We start from the raw sequence: 20,443 nt of genomic DNA, 5'->3' as shown, positions 1-20,443 counted from the left end.
CATCTCAATGACATCTCTGGGGTTGACACAAGGTAGGCCTCCATGCTCAAGGAAGGTGTCGAATGGACATGCCTGTACAGCTGTTCTTGCAACAAGAACAAGTTTACTCACCATGTGGCCCCAATCTTCACTCCTAGAAAGGCAGTTACTTGTTAGAATGCCCTGCTCTGACTCTGGACTGGCTTCTGCAGGATCCCTTTCCAAAAGAAGACAGGAAGTTCCCTCCTCCCAGATTGATGGGATTTCTACTCCTTTCTCAACTACCAACATGTTCTCCTGGATGAAACTTCTTGAAAAAATGGCCAGCTAGCCTGCTTCCTCTACACATGCCTACCTCAACCCCACTAAGACTGGTGCTAGCCTCCCTTGAGATGATGAAAGGCTCCGTGGGTGTGGCTACATATCCTTTACACCTGTAACACAGGCTTTCTTGGGCCTGAGCTCTCTGCCCCGCAGAATCAGGCCTGCTTCCCACATTCTCTTCCAAGCTGATATAGAGAGGCAGCATGGTGTGGTGGAAGGAGCAGACTCCATCTATCTATCAGCTGCATGGCTTCTGGCAGCTTGCTCAGCCTGCTTCTGAGTTCTTTCATTTGTAGAACACATGTAATATAATCTAGTTTGCAGGGCTGATGCCAGGATCAGTGATAACTTATAAAAGGGGCCTGGCACATGGCACAGACTTGTCTTGCAGGATCTATACTTCCTGCTTGACACCTCTCAATCATCTTCCGGTCATCCTGTCTCATACACATATGTCCAGAATTAAACTCACCACTTTCCCTAAGAGCAATGGCTCATATGACTTTCTTTCCCTAAATGGCACCATTATTCTCCCAGGCTTTCAAGCTCAACTCTCTCTCCAGCTTTCAGTCCTTGCAGACCTTAAAATGACTTTTCAGCCAGGTCCCTTAAAATCACATGCCAGTCTCTGTTCAGCCTCACCTCCATGGCCTCTGTGTGGGGCACCTCAGCTGAGGCTGTGGCCTCCACCCAGAGGTCCCTGCTGTTCCTTGTCCTACCCTTCAGGCTGCCATGGGCATTTTGGTTATCCTCCAAACACTGCTTCCAGGAAGCAGCCTTCTTGGCAAAGCTTCCATTTTTCCTCTCCAGAAACCCGAATGCATTTGTTTCCTGTTTATGTGCACACACTTTCCTCTCTTTATTCTGGAAAATACTTACTGAGCACCTATTATATGAAAGAAACTGCATTCTTGGCCTCCATTGATGTATCACCCTTTGTGAATGACACTGTCAGGACTGTGTTCAAGAACTTTTATTAGGAAGAAGGGGAAATGTCACAGACACTAGGAAGTACTAGGCAGCCTGGTATGTACTGTGTTATGTGCTAGAATCTCTGAGAGGGCCCCAGGCTCCAGGAGAGGGGACAGGAGGCACCAGGCACTCCGTGCTGGCCTGCCCTCTTCAATAGCATCTCCTTGTTTCTAACAACTAACATACTGACAGGTGAATCCTTCCCAGGTCAAAGAGTGACTCTTATCCAACCCATGCATCCTTTTCCAGTCAGGGCTTCTCCTCAGGTGACCACTGTTCAGCTTTGTGACCCACAGATTTGCTTTGCTGCTTCTGAATTTTATGCAGATAGATCATACACTTCCCCTCCACACCTGGCCTCTTCTGCTTCCTTCATAGGGTTTACAAATCTTCACGACTGCTTCCTACAGCTGTAGGCTGCTTGTACTCGCTCCTCGCTGGATAGATGAATGAACTGCATGATTCTGCTCTGAGGCTCTCCTGAGCACTCCATAGGAATGCCATATGGCTTCTTCTGGAGAATCCGCTGGGTCACTGCATGTCCATATCTGGTTCTAATAGAACTGGACCTCAGTTCTTCCAAAGTGGCTGTGCCAATGCACTGCCACAGCAGTGTGGACTTCAGCTGACATCACCCATGTTGGCCCTTCTGCTGAGGGCACAACAGTTTCACCCTGTGGGTGAAGGTTATGGCTCCCTGGTGTGCACATGCTCATTAGCAAGTGAATACACTGATCAATGCCCCAGAGACAAGGATACCTGTGCATGGATCAGGCAGGCTTTAGGGAAAGCGGGGAGAAAGGGCTGACTATTCATAGGAGCAGGCATGTGTAAATGGGGAAGATAAGAAGAGTCAAACACCAGAAAGAACACAAACGTTTCTGAGTTTTCCTCCCAAACTGAGTCTTAGAAGTTAGCCTGCATTTTCAGACCCAGGCCAGCTGGCCTTGGTGAATTCCCGAAAGAACATCCCCATTGTCTCAGTGTGTGGGTGCACCCCTCGCGGTCCTGAGTTCCTTGCTCGTGCTCTCTCTCCTTCTGTTCCTGATTTGGACCTTGGGGTTGTAGTCCGGTGCTCCAATGTGGAACTCTGTCTCTGTCTCCTTTCACCGATAAAACCGGACTCGCTGAACATAGCGGACAATGAGGACTGCTGAGAAGTCAAGAACAATGGCACTGGGTTTTGATCCTACTGCACATACTGGCTTTGTGGGAGCCTAGGCTGTTTGGATGTTCACCTTACTAGACCTGGAAGGAGGTGGGAGGTCCTTGGACTTCCCACAGGGCAGGGAACCCGGTCTGCTCTTCAGGCTGGTGAGAGAGGGGGAGTTGGTTGGGGGAGGGGGAGGGATATAGGAGGCGGTGGCGAAGAAGAGACAGAAATCTTAAATAAATAAATAAATAAATAAATAAATAAATAAATAAATAAGCAAGCAAGCCTGCAAGCTTTCTCCTCTGTGCAGCTGCTGAGTCTGGGAAAGGGAAGACAAGGGCTTACAGAACTGAGAGGTCTTTGTGGCCTAGAAATCCAGAATGTGAGCATCATTTCTCTATATCCCCGAGGACTCCTTGCCTCAATCCTCACCATCTCCCCTCTATACCTGAGGCCTCCATGAAACATAACCACACCTGTCTAAACCATCTCTGTTCCTGGAAGTTGGCCAACAGAACTGATGTAGAATTAATGAGTGGTTATGTATTTAAAATTAAAAGGAGGGGAAGGGTGGAAGTAACATTAAAGAGAACTTATTTCTTATGTCAGTATGCACTCTGTTGTTTGCTTCACACAAATAATCACTCATGATGAAATAATGGGCAGATTACCACCCCACCCCACTTCAAGCAGAAGAAAACTGAGACCGGTGGATGTAAACACCACACTCAGCTCAAGGCTGTTCCATTACCAAGCCAGAACTAGATGATGTCTGTGGGACCTCAAAGCATACTTGTCCCTTTTCTTACTCAGTTCCATGGGTGCCATGGTTAGCCACAGCAAATGGGGCTTTTGCCAGCAAAAGCAGTCACTTCTATATGGGCTTTCAGGGTGTTTCAGGCATTTCACAGGAGTTCCTGACACAAGAAAATAAAATTCTTTGGATGAAGAGACACAAGTCACTCCAGTCCTCAGAGAGCCAATTTCAGGCACAATGTGGGGATCCTGCCCCAGTTTGTTCATCTCCTAGAAGTCACAGAACGACAGCTGAGTGCATGTTCAGTGGGAGGGCAAATAAGATTGCAAAAGGTTCCACAGCACGACTCTGAATATGGCTGAGGGTATCCCTTCCTGGTGTGTAGTGATGAGCTGCGGGCAGGCCTGCTTTTCATCCTGCCTGGCTCCCGCATGGCTAGCTTAGCCCCGGAAATAATAACACGGAAACTGTATTCTTTTAAACACTGCCTGGCCCATTAGTTTTAGCCTCTTATCAGCTAATTCTCACATCTTGATTAGCCCATTTCTAATAATCTGTATAGCACCACGAGGTGGTGGCTTACCAGGAAAGATTCAGCATGTCTGACCTGGCGGCTGGCTCCATGGCGTCTGCCTCACTGCCTTCTTCCTCCCAGCATTGTTTTGTCTACACCACACACCTAATTTTCTGCCCTATCAAAAGGCCAAGGCAGTCTCTTTATTAACCAATGAAAGTAACACATAGACAGAAGGCCCACCTACATCACTGGTGCATGTATCCTCACGCAATAAAAAAGTTCATGGTGCATGAGAACTGATAGTGTGAATAGCAACTGGTCCCAGCCTCCTGCACAATGCCTACCTGGCCTATGGGCTCCCGGTAGGCATTCAGAAAAAGTCTTATGAAATCTAGGAAGAAGGCTTCTTCAATCCCAGAGAATAGGAGATGGGGCCAGATCACTGTCAGTAATGGACCTCACCCTAGCATGCATAGGTTCAAGTTCACAGCATGCATGTACCCGTGCTTATGTACTACTCCCAAACTCGTTATGACACCATACAGAATACCAAGTCACTAGATACAGGGTAAAACCCAGCATTTCCTGTGTACTTGGCCCAGGGCAACACTTCTACAGATACAGCTTATATTACCCTCCATTCCCTCTTCACAGACAGCACAGATGTCTCCATCTTAAACATTAGGAAATGGAGACACAGAAAGAAATAGCACTGCAATGCAGCAGAGACAAACCAGCCAATCAGACTCTGACACTCAAGCTCAGCCAGCTCAGTTGCACTACTGTCCCCTGTGACTAGTATGACTACAGTTCTCCCTCAGGTGCATGAGAACTTTCCAGCAGTTCACTGTTCACCTTGGCGAAATTCAACACTCTACACTTATACCTTTGCACATGGGCACAGAGAATAATTATTCAGAAAGTTTAGAAAGTACAGCAGCCTCCACTTCCACACTAAGAGACTATCGTGGCAGAATAAACATGGTGGTACAAAAGCACCACAATGTCTCCTCCTGAATTGTGAGCCTGAATGATGCAGGCTTTCCTTCCTTGTTTGTCACTGTGGCCAGGGGAGGCCCACACGGAACCCTGGGACTGACCCCACAGGTGACAGGTGGCAGGCGACAAAATTCTAGCCTAAGGCCTCCACCATTAACCCTAAACCTGCCTTGCCCTGCACCCTGTATTGCTTAGAAGTCTAGAATGAGCCCATCTCTTCCTGGACAGGAGCCCACTCTCCATACTATCCACCTTCCCTAGACAGGTTCCACTGTCATGTCTGCTTCACTCCCTCCTACATCAGGCTCTGCAGTCAGTATCTACACTTAAAGGAAACAGAAAGGGAAAAGAAAGAAGGGAGGAGAGAAAGAAACAAGGAAGGGGATGTTAGGAGAAGAGAGAGGAGAGGAAGTGGGGAGGGGAGGAGCATGATGACTGGAAGGTCGGGGAGCTGTAAATGTCAGGTCTAAGAGTGCTCAGCAAACAGAAGTCGAGCTGAGGAGAAGCAGCAATTGATAAGGAGATTGTATTTTCCTCTTCCCAGTCATTACCAGAATAACATTAGCCACGGGAAAGATTGCAAACCTTTTTCAGAACTAGTATAGCTCACTCTTTGGCCTCTTGTGTCTTATGTGGGCTCCCCACAACCCTGCTTCCTCCAGCCTGATCTCCATCTGCTGGGATGTGGGATGTTTTCCTCTCTATTATCACCAGGAAAGCATGATCAAAAAGGAGGGCACACTTTGACACCTCATGAAAGTGAAAACTATTCACAAGCATGTAAAATCCTCCCCTTTCAAGAGGGCCCATCTCTGTGCCCAAGGAGCTGGATTCTCCTTTACTAGCAGCACAGAGGAGGAGAGGATGTGGAAGAGCTAGGTGGGAGAACGGCCTCTCCCTTGGCAAAGCAGAAGAGTGGTCTTACGAAGAAAACTGGAGTGCAGGTGGAAGAGGAGAGCGATGAGAGGAAAACAGACTTTCGAGGAGGAAAACTGCTACAGACATTTCCTTCCACCCCACAGAAGCAGGTGCACATGCTCTGAGTAGCCAAGCCCAAAACAGAGATGAAGAGAGCACAGCAGGAGACAGAGTATTGCACATACAACAGAAAGAGTATCTCCATGCCTGAGAACATATGGGCGACTGTGATAATTAGAGCCATGGCTGGTGGGTTGTTTTTTTTTTAATTCCTTTTTGTAATCTCAAATCACAATTCTTAACATGGCAAGCCACAGCTAAACCTGTGCATGGACTGCTTTGAGAATACTGGCTTCTTAAAGGCCTCTTGGCACTAGCCAGGCACATGCTTAGGACTGCAGGGTGTCACTGTCAGGGCTCTATTCTCTGTGCTGGCTTTCCTCTACATGCCTGGCAGAAGCGGGCAAGCAGGTGGCCGTGAAGCAGGGAGCCACCGCCCTCTTGTCCCCATTACCTGGAAATCCAGAACTCACAATTCTGCCAGGCTTTGCTGTGGCATGCTGCAGGAGAAAACCCCCAATGGAAAGCAGGCCCCCTCAAGCAAACTGTCACTTCCAAAGCTCCAAACCCTGACAAATGACAGGAGAAGACTTGCCTGCAAGAGCTGGTGGCTCAGATTGCTTGGTATGAGGGAGAATACTTTTCTCAAGCATGAGGGAAAATACTTCTTTTTTAAACTTCCCAACCATCTCCTCCCATGTTATAAGCCATTACTTTGGAAAATTCTGCCATAATCAACAAATTAAAGCCCCCCCCCCCAAAGTAAGCACGTTACCAAATAAATTTTCAATCATCTGTCACCAACATTTAAACAGGCAGAAATGCCTGTGACTCTCCTGCATTCCTGTGCTCATCCACAGCAGCTGCAAGCGTGCTGCAGCAGAGTACTTTGATCTTCCCAAGTCCCAGGAGAAAATCGATGATACAACTTTAATGCATTTGTACAGCAAGGCTTCATGTTATTATTATTTTTACCCAGTGTGGCTTAACTCAAGTGAAAAAGGTGTACTGGGTCTTAGCACCGCCCTGTGGTGAAAGTGAATTATTTTTCTAAAACTGGATGCGGCAGAGCCAGCTACATTCACAGAAAATGGCCAATTAAAAAGCAATTATGTCTGTGATTGCAACTTGTTGAAAGGCTGGGATTGTGGTGCTCCTGCGGAGGCAGGAGGATGGGCATGTCCACAGGGTGACTCGTGTTAGGGTAAGCCAGCAGAAAGCCTGCTGTTCTTCCCCCACCATGGTGGTGGTGGGGCTCTGGTCATGTACCTTTGGGACCTACATAAAAGAAACCAGGCCTGAGCCTTACCTTCTCCTGGATGCGTCCCTGCTGCTCCTTGTAGAAGGTGTCACGGCGGCTGAGCTCGGCCTCTCTGTTCTCCAGTTCCCTGGCCTAGTTGGAAGAGAACAAAGCCTGTGTTAGCTGGCAGCAGGGAGAAGGCGACTGACGTTTCTGCTCACAACAATGCTTGGTGAGAAAAGCAGGAGTAATGTACAGAGAGCCTATGCTGTGGCAGGTCATGCACATGTGTTACGCCCTTCAAGGTGGATAATTAGCACAACCATTTTGCAGATGATAATCACTAACATTTACTGAATGCTTACTATCTGCCAAACCCTGTTCTACATGCTTCTTGGGCATTTCTAGGTTCCTCCCAATGCCTAAGAGGAAGGTAGAGTGCAATAAGTTAATGAAGGTCAAGAGTCACAGTGGATCCCCATAATAGGAGATTCAACAGAGGGGCCAAGTAATTATTCAACAGCCATGCAGAGCAGAGAACTTGGGTCTGGCTAAAGCACTAAGCTGCCTCCAATTTCAGTCTGGAAAGAGCAGATTGTGGCACTGGTTTTGGAGTCTTGATATTTGGTGGTACACCACAACACTGCTCTATATGTTAAGCTGTCGTGGCAGGGGTCCCTGTTTATAGCAAGAGAGCCAGAATTCTAAAGAGGAGGGGATTTATTCCCCTAGGTGGTTAAGAAGTGTGTGTGAGTCATTTGAAGACAGTTTTAACAGAGCCTCCCTTCTTCGGTTATGGTAAGGATGGTGGCTTGGCTAGACAGTGGACAGTCAGGAGCTAGCAGTCTTGGGGTACAGCCCAGTACTCTCCTTAAGGAGCTATATGACTTTGAACAAATTCCTTGTTTGTACAGAACACCTCTCTTGTGCAATGGCTAAAACTGAAACAGAAGTGTCCTCTGCTTCCATACCTATAAGACTGTCTGAAGGCTGAGGGACCCCAACAGAAATGAGCAGGGTCAGAACGAGGCATCTACAAAGGCTCACAGCACTGGAGCAGCAGGGAACATGTGCCCATTACTGGAATACCCATATCTTCAGCCCTTTAGGTGCTGTCAGTATGAGTATTAAGCCCCACTGCCTCTGTCTTTCCTACACAGAAGCAGTCATCAGAGGTCAGAGAGCTTGGGACAGTCTGGGGTAGGTACCTGGAAGAGGGATATCTCTCCTAATGGCTATATACCCCTATGAGGGCTGTGTGCCCCAACATCACACCAGGCTCCTGGTGGCACTTACTCTCACCACCCCCAAGAGCACAAGCTTATCAGTGACTAAGGTCTACTATGAACCTGAATCACATGATTTCCAAGTCCTGAGCGTTTTATTTTAAGATACCCTATGGTCTCTGCAGATGAGTTTAAATTCTTCAAAAATACAAAGGAAGAAAAGAGGCAAAGATTCTGAAAGCCCCTTCTCCTTAGCAATGATATTCTTGCTGGCCTAGAATCTTTCAGAACAGCAGCAAACTAAGCAGCAGTGGGAGCTAACTGCATACCAATATGAGCATGCTTGTGCTGAAGGGCTCAAGGAAAGGGCAATGCCAGGCTATATGTCTGAGAATAGAATTCCGATACTGGCTCTGGCCAGTGGCCTCGCTAGTCTTGGGTAAGCTACCTTCCTCGTGCATTTTTCCCTTTACCTGTCAACTGGAGCAAAGAAACAACTTGGCTCTCCAGAGGCTGAAGAATCTAAAAATTCCAAGAAGGTTCTGGAATGCCAATGCTCCAGCAAAGCTAAACAGAGACAAGGGACTACATGCAGGGATTCCTCATAGGATCTTTTAAGAAGGCTCCTGGAATGCCTCTGGAATGCCAACACACCAGCAAAGCTAAACATGGACAGTGGACTGAATGCCAGGGATTTCTCATAGGATCTTTCAAAGCACGATGATGAGATGAGGAGGCTGTGTCCCAGGCACACAGGCATAGCTAATCTGTGTGGGGCCTCTCAGCAGCCCAGCATCAACTGTGAATGATCTCTAGTTGAACCAGAGGAGAAGCGCATCTGATACAATTAAGCAGACAGTATGGGAATATCTTGCAGGGTTCGGACCTGTCATTTTCTGACCTGTAGTTCCAGCCAAGCAGAAATATGACATCCAAGGCAAAACTATCATGAGACTCTTCAGTTGCTCTGCCCTAGGAGCAGCTGGGGCAGAAAGGACAAGGAAGCTCATCCAGGCATGTACCCACCCTCCGAATGATATACTGTGATTCTGTCTCTGGGCAGAGGTTCCTGGAATACTCAGCCAGCAGCCACTAGGACACACATCAGCAAACAGTTGCAGAAGCAAAGCTCTGAGCAGAGATGCCTCACTATCAGACTTACTGCCCAGTCTAGAGACTGAGACTAGCCTAAGTCTGCAGGAAAAGACAAAAGAAGGATCAGGTGAGAATGTAATGGGAAATCAGGGAGGAAGAATAAGGACAGCCCACTTGACTGGAAGCTCTGTGGCTTGGGCACTTCTTCATAAGTTCCTGCCACACAGTGCTTGCCTACTCTAGTCACCTGTGAGGCTGGTAATGAAATCTCCATGAGCAATAATGTACAGGAGGCAATGCAGGGAAGAGAGCCCACAGCAGGCACCCAAAGATTTCCTCTTGGTGAATGAAGAGTGCATCACACAACAGCAGCTCTACTACAAGGCTTGCAGTCAGCAGGCTTCCTAGAAATAGGCACCTCTCCAGGTGATACTGGAGTGCCATCATGGTCCCAGTAACTGGCTCAGTAATTCCTTAGCTGCTCCCAAGTGTCTATTATAAAAGAGCATTCTTTTATAATAGAAAAGGGGCTCTGGCTGTACCAGATGTGTTCATGGAACCCAGTCCTTGTGGGAAAAGCAAATATGTATGTAGATAGTCAGTTTCAGAGTCTGATGTGCGGAGGAGACTACGACCCTGTAACATGCGAGCTAGCAGGCTGCTATTTTGTCTAAAGAAATCCCAACCAAGCCCTCTGGGAAAACAAATTCTAAAACAAACCAAGTATGTTGCTTCAAACATACAGGACAAATATCACCATTACGACGTTGTGCAAAGTTGAAGGAAGGCTTTGAGCATGAGCGGAGCATTAGTGGATTAGCAGAGGGCCTCTTCCATCAAGACTATACTGCTAGTTCACACTTTGATGCACCGCTGCTGCTCCACACACACAGCAGCAGAGAAAACGCATGCCTGAAAAGACACAGTCAAAACTGTGAAAAGACACAGGTTCAAAACTAAGATTAAAGCGCTAACACAGAAGGGACACACAAAGCAGTAGGTGGAGTGTGAGCCACAGGCCTGCTGGGCTGGGGCTGAAGCAGGCCAGGGCAGCCAGGACCTCCCAATCCTGAAGGATAAAAATAAACCCCACCCTACAGAGGGGGGCAGAAACCAAGCAAAAAGGAGGCATTACAAATTTCCACAGACCCCGCTAGCACATGGTTTTCTGTTTGTCCAACCTAAACGGGTGAGAGGCCCCAGGCCCAACCCAGGACAACAAGCTCAGCACTGTTGTAATTGGAGCAGTGGGGGCTGCGTCCCCAGCACCCCGGCCGCCTGCTAGTTTATGCCCCGAAATAACAACACCCAAACTGTATTCTTTTAAACACTGCTTGGCCCATTAGTTTCAGCCTCTTAACCCATTTCTAATTATCTATGTTGCACTACGAGGTGCGCTTACCAGGAAAGATTCAGCATGTCTGACCTGGTGGCTGGCTACATGCCGTCTGCCTCAGAGAGCAGAGCTATCGTGTCTGTCCGGGAGAAGGGAGCATGGCGTCTCTGAGCTCACTTCCTCTTCCTCCCAGCATTCTGTTCTCTTTACTCCTCCCACCTATGTTTTAACCTATCAGGGCCAAGCAGTTTCTTTATTGCTTAACCAATGAAATCAACAGATTGATATATGACACTCCCACATCACAGCACCCACTTTCTGAGGCCTCTGCAGTGTATCAACACAACTGTACAGACAGAAGGAAGATCTTGGCCTGACCTGGTAGGTACAGTCAGTTAGAAAAACAACATCAGTATACTAAGGTCACACCGAAGGTAAGCAGGGAAAGAAAGCAGCCAGACAAATCTCATTTAGGTGAGGAAACATATTGGCAAAACCAGTAACTAAGACAGATTCACCCCAGATCACACTAATGTCACGGGACAATATCACAAGGATGAAAAGATTTTATGGTGACATTTCAAACATAAGACAAAGCAATGTAGTAAAAACTCAGATAGCATCATTAAGCTTCAGCAACCAAGAACTAAGACAGGAGTGTGCAACACACATGCTCAAACACACAGGCATGTACTAACACCTATTCTGAGTGTTCCAGCAAGTAACTTCATCTGTGTAGACTTCAACACGCTATTCTAAAAGACAAGGACTTTTATTCTTCTAAACAGAACATAAGTATCACTTAAAAAATAAGATTGACTCCTCATCAAATATGCAGAGTATTAAAATCTCCTACTGATAAAATATTTTATTATACATGTTTAAGTTGACTCAAAGAAATTAATGATTTTTCATTTATAAAAAGGAAATTATGAGCATAAAATAATCAAACCCCAAAACATATTAATACTCAAATCTTCAAATAAAAACCGCAATGTGATAAAATAAACCTTAAGCATAGGGCAGTAAAGGGAAATGAACAGTGTGGGAATGGTACAGAGTTACCAGCCAGAGGCAGCAGGTGGGGATGATAAACAGGCCTGAAGAGGAGGCTGGGGACTGGCAAGCACAGGTATAATGGCTACCACAAAGGGATTGCATGGAAAGAAGGGCAGAGGCAAAGGGAAGAGAGCACTAAGAGTAGATGCAGACAAGAGGGCAACAATGGGCATGGTGAGAGTGAAGACATGGAGCAAGATAGAGGTAAGGAAAGAGACAAGTGTTGGAAGAAGGTGGGCAGACAACAGTAAGGAGAAATCACAGAAAAAAAAGAGCCATTATAGGAAATATGTGGTAGACAGTCTCCAAGAGGCCCAAACTCTCCTTCATTTCCACACTCAGGTCTTGTGTGGTCCCCTTCTCTAAGTGTGGGTTGGACCTGGAGGCAGTGCTAATCAACAGACTATGACAAACACGGTGTGATGCCACTTCTGAGATTTGTGTTCACAAGCCAGGGGTCTGCTTGGCTTCCCTGCTCCCATCCCTCTTGCTTCCTCACACCATGAGCTTCCATGTTATAAGTTTCACTAGAGAGACACTCACATGATAATGAACTGAGGGCAGAGAGGAAGGGAGCACCATCAGCAGCCAGTGAGAGAGGCTGAGGCCTGCTTCCAGCAGCCAGAAGGGAACATGCAAGCATCCTCTCCAGTGAGGCCTTCAGCTGCAATAGCAGTCATGGAAAGTACCTGAAGCAGCACTGAGAAGCCTGGAAATTAGAGCAGCCACTGAGCTAGATGTCTCACACAGCAGTGCAAACACCACTCACTGACTGAAGCCACTTAATTTTGTAAACTGATATTTAGCAATAGATAAATATAAAATTTAAATTGATCAATCTCATTCTTTTGGAAAAAAGATGATCACTTGGATAAAATACAAACCAAGTAGCTGATACTTTCAAGAGACCTAGACATCTATACAAACCGCCATACATAACAACAACAAACCCTTTACTGGACAGAAATAAATAAATAAATATTCAATAAAAACCTAAAATATGTATGAGACAGAGAGTGAGGGCAGGTGATAGCAAGTGCACTACCACCACCAAGAGATAAAATAATAGAATCAGATCACTAACAGCTCAGACATCGGAATCAAGACACTATGCTGACATGAGAGGGATCTAGCAGAGAAAGGCAGATGTGTATGAAGAGACAAAGAATCTTTACAGTGATGGAAATGGCTCCGATTAGTATTAGTACAAATCTACTGCCAATCTTACTGAGTACTCCTCACATGTGGCTTCTTTCTTGTTTCCTTTGAGATTTGACTTCAACTTCTGCTGGCATGATTACCAAGAGTCTAGGTGTGGGTCCCTGGGATCTTACACACTAAACACTTGGTCTAATTTTCCAGGAACCAAAGCAGAATTTTAAATTCTTGCTTTTCTTTCTAGATTTCTTGACACCAGGTTGTTTGCTTAAATAACTACCTTTGCAGGCAGCCATGTTTCCAACAAATATCTATGGTTGTTTTTAGACAAAATCCCTGGGAAAAGAAGGTTTGAAATGAGAAACAGTTGGATCAGATGAAGATGAACCTTTTAAATGGGATGTTTCAGAAAAACAGTAGGCAGGAACAACACCTACAAGAGCTCCAGCCTTTTTCTGCCTCTCCAGTGCCCCTCCAGGCTTGCATGCTACCTGTGAGCTATTGGTTTTGAGATTGCCAAGGAGCTTTGAAGAGGGAAGGATGAAATAGGGTCAGTGAAAATGGCCAAGTCTTTGCTGTTCTGACTGAAAGTTTCTTATTTTCTTATACAAATGTTTGGTGTAGGAGGCCCTTATGTATTTGAGTTGCTTTCATTGGTTATTAAAGAAACTGCCTTGGCCTAGTTGGTAGGGTGGAACTCAGGTAGGTGGGGAAGACAGAACAGAATTCTTCTGGAGAAAGAAAGCAGAGTTAGGCACACGCCATGGTTCTCCTGTCCGAGACAGATGCTGGTTAGACTTATGCCGGTAAGCCACAGTCAAGTGGCGATATACATTAATGCAGATGGGTTAAACTAATATGTGAGAGTTAGCCAAGAAGAGGCTAGATATAATGGGCCAGGCAGTAATTTAATTAAAACAATTTCTGCGTGGTTATTTCGGGAGCTAAGCTAGCCAGTGGTGGGACACAACCCACTCCTCTTACTACAAATGTTCCTGCATTGGGTTAATGTTCAAAATTGTGAGAAAGTGCCAGGTGTGGTGGCACCTTTAACTCCATCACTTGCACTCAGGAGGCAGAGGCAGGCAATAGATATCTGAGTTCAAAGCTAGCCTGTTCTGCATAGTATGTTCCAGGCTACTAGAATGATATAGAAAGACTGTTTTAAAAAATGTGAAAAAGTAAACTCTATTTTCTGTCACTGTTTGATGGAGGAAGGTCATTGGCTAATAAACTGCTTGGCCCTGATAGGTTAGAACATAGGTGGGTGGAGTAAACAGAACAGAATGCTGGGAGGAAGAGGAAGTGAGCTCATACTCAATAGCTCTGCTCTCTGGGGCAGACGCAATGAAGCAAGCCGCCAGGTCAGACATGCTGAATCTTTCCTGGTAAGACTGGTGCTACACAGATTATTAGAGATGGGTTGATCGCGATATGAGAATTAGCCAGTAAGGGCTAGAGCTAATGGGCCAAACAGTGTTTAAAAGAATACAGTTTGTGTGTTGTTATTTTGGGGCATAAGCTAGCCAGGCGGCTGGGAGCAGGGCGGCAGGAATGCAACCCGCAGCTCCTACTACAACTGTTATCATTGCTTCTTGAGAATGGATTGGTAGAGAGAGCCTTAGTCCACCACTTGCACTGACAAGCAGATGAGGTGACATAAAATCAGGGGTTACTGACACACCAAACAGAGACAGCCTAGGATAGTATCATGACCCTAGAAACAAGTCTCTATTAAAATCAAACATAGAGAGGTCGGCTCCTCCTGCTGCCCCTCCTTTCTAAGAAGGGACCCCAGACTTCCACCACTTATTCCTCCCTCTCCTGACACCTGAGAACCTGCTCATCCTTCCTGTCATCTCTCCTTTTCAGATAGGGACCTCAGACTCCACCAGAACTCTACCCAGCCCAGTGACCTTCCACAGACTTCTGGAGACTGGATGTGAGGACCTTCTAAGTCTACAGAATGCCTGCTCCTGTGACCTGAAGCTCCACATAGCACTGGTTGAGTGAAGACTGCTTCTTATACTCCATTTGAGCATCAAGTTCCCTGAAGACTGAACCCTAAGTCTCACTCATCTGGTAAACAACCTGACAAGTTAGAACAACAGCAAACAGAGATCCAAACACCCTCTCAACCAAGGGGAAACAATGACTGTATCAGGAAATGTCAACAACCTAACTCTAGATACTGAGGCCCCATCACAAAACATGAACAAGATCAATAACCAAGACAATAGACACTTTGCAAAAATTAGTACTACCATAATAATATTCCTGAGAAAAGTGATTTAGATGGTATACAAAAATAATGATTTCAAAATACCAATAATAAATATGATCTATGAACTCGAAGATGATACAAATAAATGAGAATGAAGACCATGAAAACAAATAGTTGAATGAAACAATGAAAACAATTCAAGATATTAAAATATATTTTAATAAAGAGAATCTCTGAAAAATAGCCAAAGTAAAATTAAAAAAAAACAATCCAAAGAGAAATGAAAAATTGAATAAGTTAAAAAAATCAGAGGAAAGCCTCAGCAATAGACTGGATCAAATGGAATACAGAATATTGGACCTTGAAGACAGTTCACTCAAAAAATAAATAAATAAAGGCGAAATAAAAAAAACTATGACAGAGTATGAAGGATTTCTGAGACAATAAAAAAAATGAACAAACCTATGAATAAATACAGGCAAAAGAGAAGACATGCAAGTTAAAGGCTCAGAAAAATGTTTAAGACATTATAGAAGAAAACTTCCCTAATCTAAGGAAAGAGATGCCTATCAAAAGAAACTCCCATGACACATAATAATCAAAACACTACATGTACAGTACAAAAAAAGCTGCAAGGGACAAGATCAAATCACATCTAAAGACAGGTTCTTCAGAGTAAGTTCTATAGGAACTTAAGAAGCGAGAAGGGCTCAGACCTATGTCCTATTAAAGTCATGAAAGACAACATATGCTTGCCATCTAGACTACTATACTGAGCAAAACTATTAGTTGTAACTAAAAAATAAGGGAAAAAAATTCCAAGCTAAAGAAAGACTTAAGAAAAGTACTGACACTAAGCTAGTTCTACAGAGACTACTAGAAACAATATGTAATTCTGGAGAACAGGTAAAATATGCACAAGGATGAACAGGGAATGAATAAATCCAGAATGTTTAATAAAAAGAGGACAAAGAAAACACTACAAAACAACAAATGATAGTAACTAATATACACTGCTCAATAACTCTTAATTTTAATAATCTCAATTTCCCAATAAAGAGACACAGACTAATGGATTAGGCCAGAAAATAGGGTATATATTTTTGCTGCCTCTAAGAAACATACCTTACCACCAATATACAGCACTTTATGATAAACGGATAAAAGAAGGTATTCCAAACAAACAGAACAGAGAAACAAGCAGGCAGGGCTATCCTAACATCTGAGAAAATAGACTTCAGATCAAACCTACGCAGAAGAGATAGGGAGGATCACTTCATAGTCATTAAAGGACAGAGTATTTAAACCTTAAACATATAAGCATCAAACACAGAAACACCCAATTTCATACAACAAACATAATTAGATTTGAAACCACATATTGATCCTATCAGATTGAGAGTGGTGATGTCAATAACACACTCAACAATAGGCAGGTCATCTGGAAAAAAAAACAAATAGAGAAAGTTGGGAGTTAAATGATATCATAAACCAAATGGATGGAATATATCTACAAAACTTCCATTTAACTCAAGAATACACATTCTTCACAGCAGTCCATGGAACTTTCTCCAAAATTAACCACAATATGAAGCAAAGCAAATCTAAACGATTTATAGGAAAATTTGAAACATTCTGCATTCTATCTGATCATAATGGAATACAGAAAGATACCAACTGCAATAGAAATGGTAAGGAGGACAAAAATTCACAGAAACTAAACAACACACTGCTGAAAGAAGAAAATCTGCAATTCCTAGACTTGAATGAAAATGAAAATGCAACATCCTAAAGCCTTGGAATACAATGGAAACTGCCCCAATGGGGAGATTTACAGCGCCAAGTGCTACATAAAAAGGTTTCGAGAAATCTCAAATTGATAATTTAATGATGCATGTGGAGGCCTCAGAAAACTAAGAACTTGAGAGAGAGAGAGAGAGAGAGAGAGAGAGAGAGAGAGAGAGGGGGGGGGGGGGGAGAAGAATATTAAGCTATTAAGCTCAGGGCTGAAATTAATAAAATAGAAAATAAATAATACAAAGAATTAATGAAGAGTCTGAAAGATTAACAATATTGACAAACCTAAATTAACCAAAAGAGAGAGAATCCAAAATAAGAAAATTAGAAAAATGGAGACATTACAATAGACATTGAGGAACTACAGAAGTTCATAAGGATGTATTTTAAAACTCTATTGAGGAATTTAATAGGATCGTGACGACATATTTAAAAATTCTATATTCTGCATTGGGTGGAGACACAGGGTATCCCTAGCTCTTTTAGTCCTAATGCAACCTGCCTGAAGGAACTCCTCTTCCCACCCTATTTCCATTCCCTGAACACTCTACCTCCTGGGCAGAGCCCTAGTTCCCACAGTTCTTTTCCATTGACCCATCAGCCTTTTCTCCTAGCTTATCTCTATTTCTTTGTGCCAACCCATAGAAGCATTCTCTATCAGGGACCCCATAGCCACTATGTTTGCCTAGGACCCAGAGTGGGAAACAGCAAGTAAAGAATGGAATGGTCACCAGACCAGACCAGATATTGACACCAAGAAACACCTCAAATACCACAACTCTAGATGCCTAGATCCTCGGCCCCAAACACAATCATGAACAGCCAAGATAATATGCCTCAACCATAAGTCAGCAAACTTATTGCAATAGGCTCTGAGAAATACAATTTAGCTGAAGGACAAGACAAGGACTTCAAAAGAGTAATTATGAATATGTTCAAGGCCTTTAAGATGAATAAATGCCTTAATGAAGACAGTGAAAACACAAACAACTGAATGGAATAATAAAAACATTTCAAAACATGACAGTAGAAATAGGATTATCAAAGAAAAAACCCAAACTAAAATAAAACTGTAAATGAAACATGTACAATGTCAAACAAAAACCTTAGAGGAAAGCCTAACCAAGAGATTACAAGACTTGGAAGAAATGATGTCAGGTCCTGAAGACAGAGTAGAAGAAATAGACAGGTCAAAGAAAGCATTAAATAGAAAAATATCCAGGCACAAAACATCTAGGAAACCTGAAGCACTATGAAAAGACTAAATCTATGAATAATAGGTATAGGAAAAACTTAAGGTAAAAGGCACAAAAAATATTTTTAATAAAATCATAGAAGGAAAACTTACTATTGTTGTTGTTGTTTTCTGAGACAGGGTTTCTCTGTAGCTTTGGAGCCTGTCCTGGAACTAGCTCTTGTAGATCAGGCTGGCCTCATAGAGATTCATCTACCTCTGTCTCTGGAGTACTGGGATTAAAGATGTGTACCACCAGAGCTTGGCTTAAAATCTACCAATCTTAAGAAAGGTGCCTATTTTATTTCTCAGAAAATTAGGAAACAACCTTCCTCAAGACCCAGAAATACCACTTTTGCTCAACTATGTTCATAGCAGCACTGTTTAGAACCTGGAAACAACCTAAATGTCCTTCAAATGAAGAATGAATACAGAAGATGTGGTACATTTACAAAATGGGGTACTACACAGCAGAAAAAAATAATGACATCTTGAAATCTCCAGGCAAATAGATGGATCTAGAAAACATCATATTGAGCAAGGTAATCCAGACCCAGACAGACAAATATAATATGTACTCACTCACAAGTGGCTTTTAGACATAAAGAAAAATAAAAGCCAGCCTACAATTCACAATCCCAGAGAACCTAGACAAAAAAAGAGGACCCTAAGAGAGACATACATGGATCTAATCTACATGGGAAGTAGAAAAAGACAAGATCTCCTGTATAAATTGGAAGCATGGGGATCATGGGAGAGGGTAAAAGTAGAGGGAGGAGGAAGGGAGGAGAGTTGAGAAAAATACATAGCTCAATAAGAACAATAAAAAAAAGTGCCTGGTCTACAAGAGCTAGTTCCAGGACAGGCTCCAAAACCACAGAGAAACCCTGTCTCGAAAAACCAGGAAAATAAATAAATAAATAAATAATGAAAAAAGTGCCTATCAAGATACATGGAGTAGGGGCTGGAGAGATGGCTCAGTGGTTAAGAGCATTGCCTGCTCTTCCAAAGGTCCTGAGTTCAATTCCCGGCAACCACATGGTGGCTCACAACCATCTGGAATGAGGTTTGGTGCCCTCTTTTGACCTGCAGACATACACACAGACAGAATATTGTATACATAATAAATAAATAAATATTTTTTTAAAAAGATACATGGAGTATATGGAACACCACATAGAACTAGAAAAAAAACGAAACACAACACATAATAATGAAAACACTAAATATACAGAATAAGGAAAGAATATTGAAAGCTATAAGGAAAAAAAATCAGGTCACATATAAAGGCAGGACCATTAGAATAACTCTTGACTTCTCAATGGACACTCTGAAAGCCAGAAGGGCCTAAGTGGATGTACTCCTAACTCTGGTACCACAGATACTAGCGGAGACTACAATGCCCAGTGAAGTTATCAATCACAATTGACAGGGAAAGAAAAACACTCCAATAATAAAAACCAAATCTGAGCAATTTTTATCTACTAATCCAGCTCTACAGAAGATACTAGAGGGAAAACTTAAGTCTGAAGAGGTTAACCATATCCAAGAGGTCACAAGAAATAAATAACCCCAGAATAGTAAATCAGAACAAAGGGGGAAAATATCTAAACCACAGCAACAAAACAATAGGAATTGGTTAAACACTGCTCACTAATAACTCAATATTAATGGTCTCATCTCCCCAGTAAAAATACAAAAACTAAGACAGAAACAGGACTCATCTTTCTGCTGCATCCAAGAAACACACCTCATTATCAAGGATGGATGTCATTCCAGAGTAAAAGGATGGAAAAGGTATTCCAACCAAATGGACCCAAGAAGCAAGCAAATGTAGTAGCTATTTTCATACCTGAGAAAACAAAATTCAAACCAAAACTAAAGAGAAAAGATAGGGTAGGATACTATATATGTAGTAAACAAAAAATCCACCAAGAGGGTATTGCAATTCTAAACGTCTGCGCCAAACACCAAAAATTAATAAGTGAAATTTCATTTAATATGGAACAGGAAAGTTTCTGTTGGCGAAGGACACCACCATTCAGGTAAAGTGGCAGCCTACAGAATAGAAAAGATTTTTTTAACCAATCATATATCTGATACAGTTAGTATCTAGAATATATAAAAAACTAAAAAACTAAATATTAAAAATAACAACAACAAATAACTCAATTATAAACTGGGGTATAAAACTAAGCAGAATTTTCAAAAGATGAAACAGCAAAGGCTGAGAAACATTTACATAAATGTTCAATAGTTTTAGTCATCAGAGAAATGCAAATTAAAGCTACTGAGATTTCATCTTTCTCTACTCTGACTGGCCAAGATCAATAATCACACATGCTGATGGAGAGGATAAGGGAAAAGGAAAACACATATTCACTGCTTATGGGAG

General features: G+C 43.3%; 1 protein-coding gene across 2 annotated transcripts in view; it reads right to left on the bottom strand.

Moving 5' to 3' along the window:
- Positions 1-20,443, bottom strand: part of Chchd6 (coiled-coil-helix-coiled-coil-helix domain containing 6) — a 228,973-nt gene that overhangs the window by 89,932 nt on the left and 118,598 nt on the right. For both annotated transcript variants that reach the window (XR_012911615.1, XM_075983530.1), the window contains exon 5: positions 6,989-7,072. Coding sequence is in view for 1 of the 2 variants with exons in the window: in XM_075983530.1 (XP_075839645.1) it covers positions 6,989-7,072 (84 nt within the window). In the remaining variant the exon portion in view is untranslated. The remainder of the gene's footprint in view (positions 1-6,988; positions 7,073-20,443) is intronic.

This window comes from Microtus pennsylvanicus, chromosome 8, assembly GCF_037038515.1.
Source record: "Microtus pennsylvanicus isolate mMicPen1 chromosome 8, mMicPen1.hap1, whole genome shotgun sequence".
NCBI lineage: Eukaryota > Metazoa > Chordata > Mammalia > Rodentia > Cricetidae > Microtus > Microtus pennsylvanicus.
This window is presented reverse-complemented; position numbering and strand designations above follow the sequence as displayed.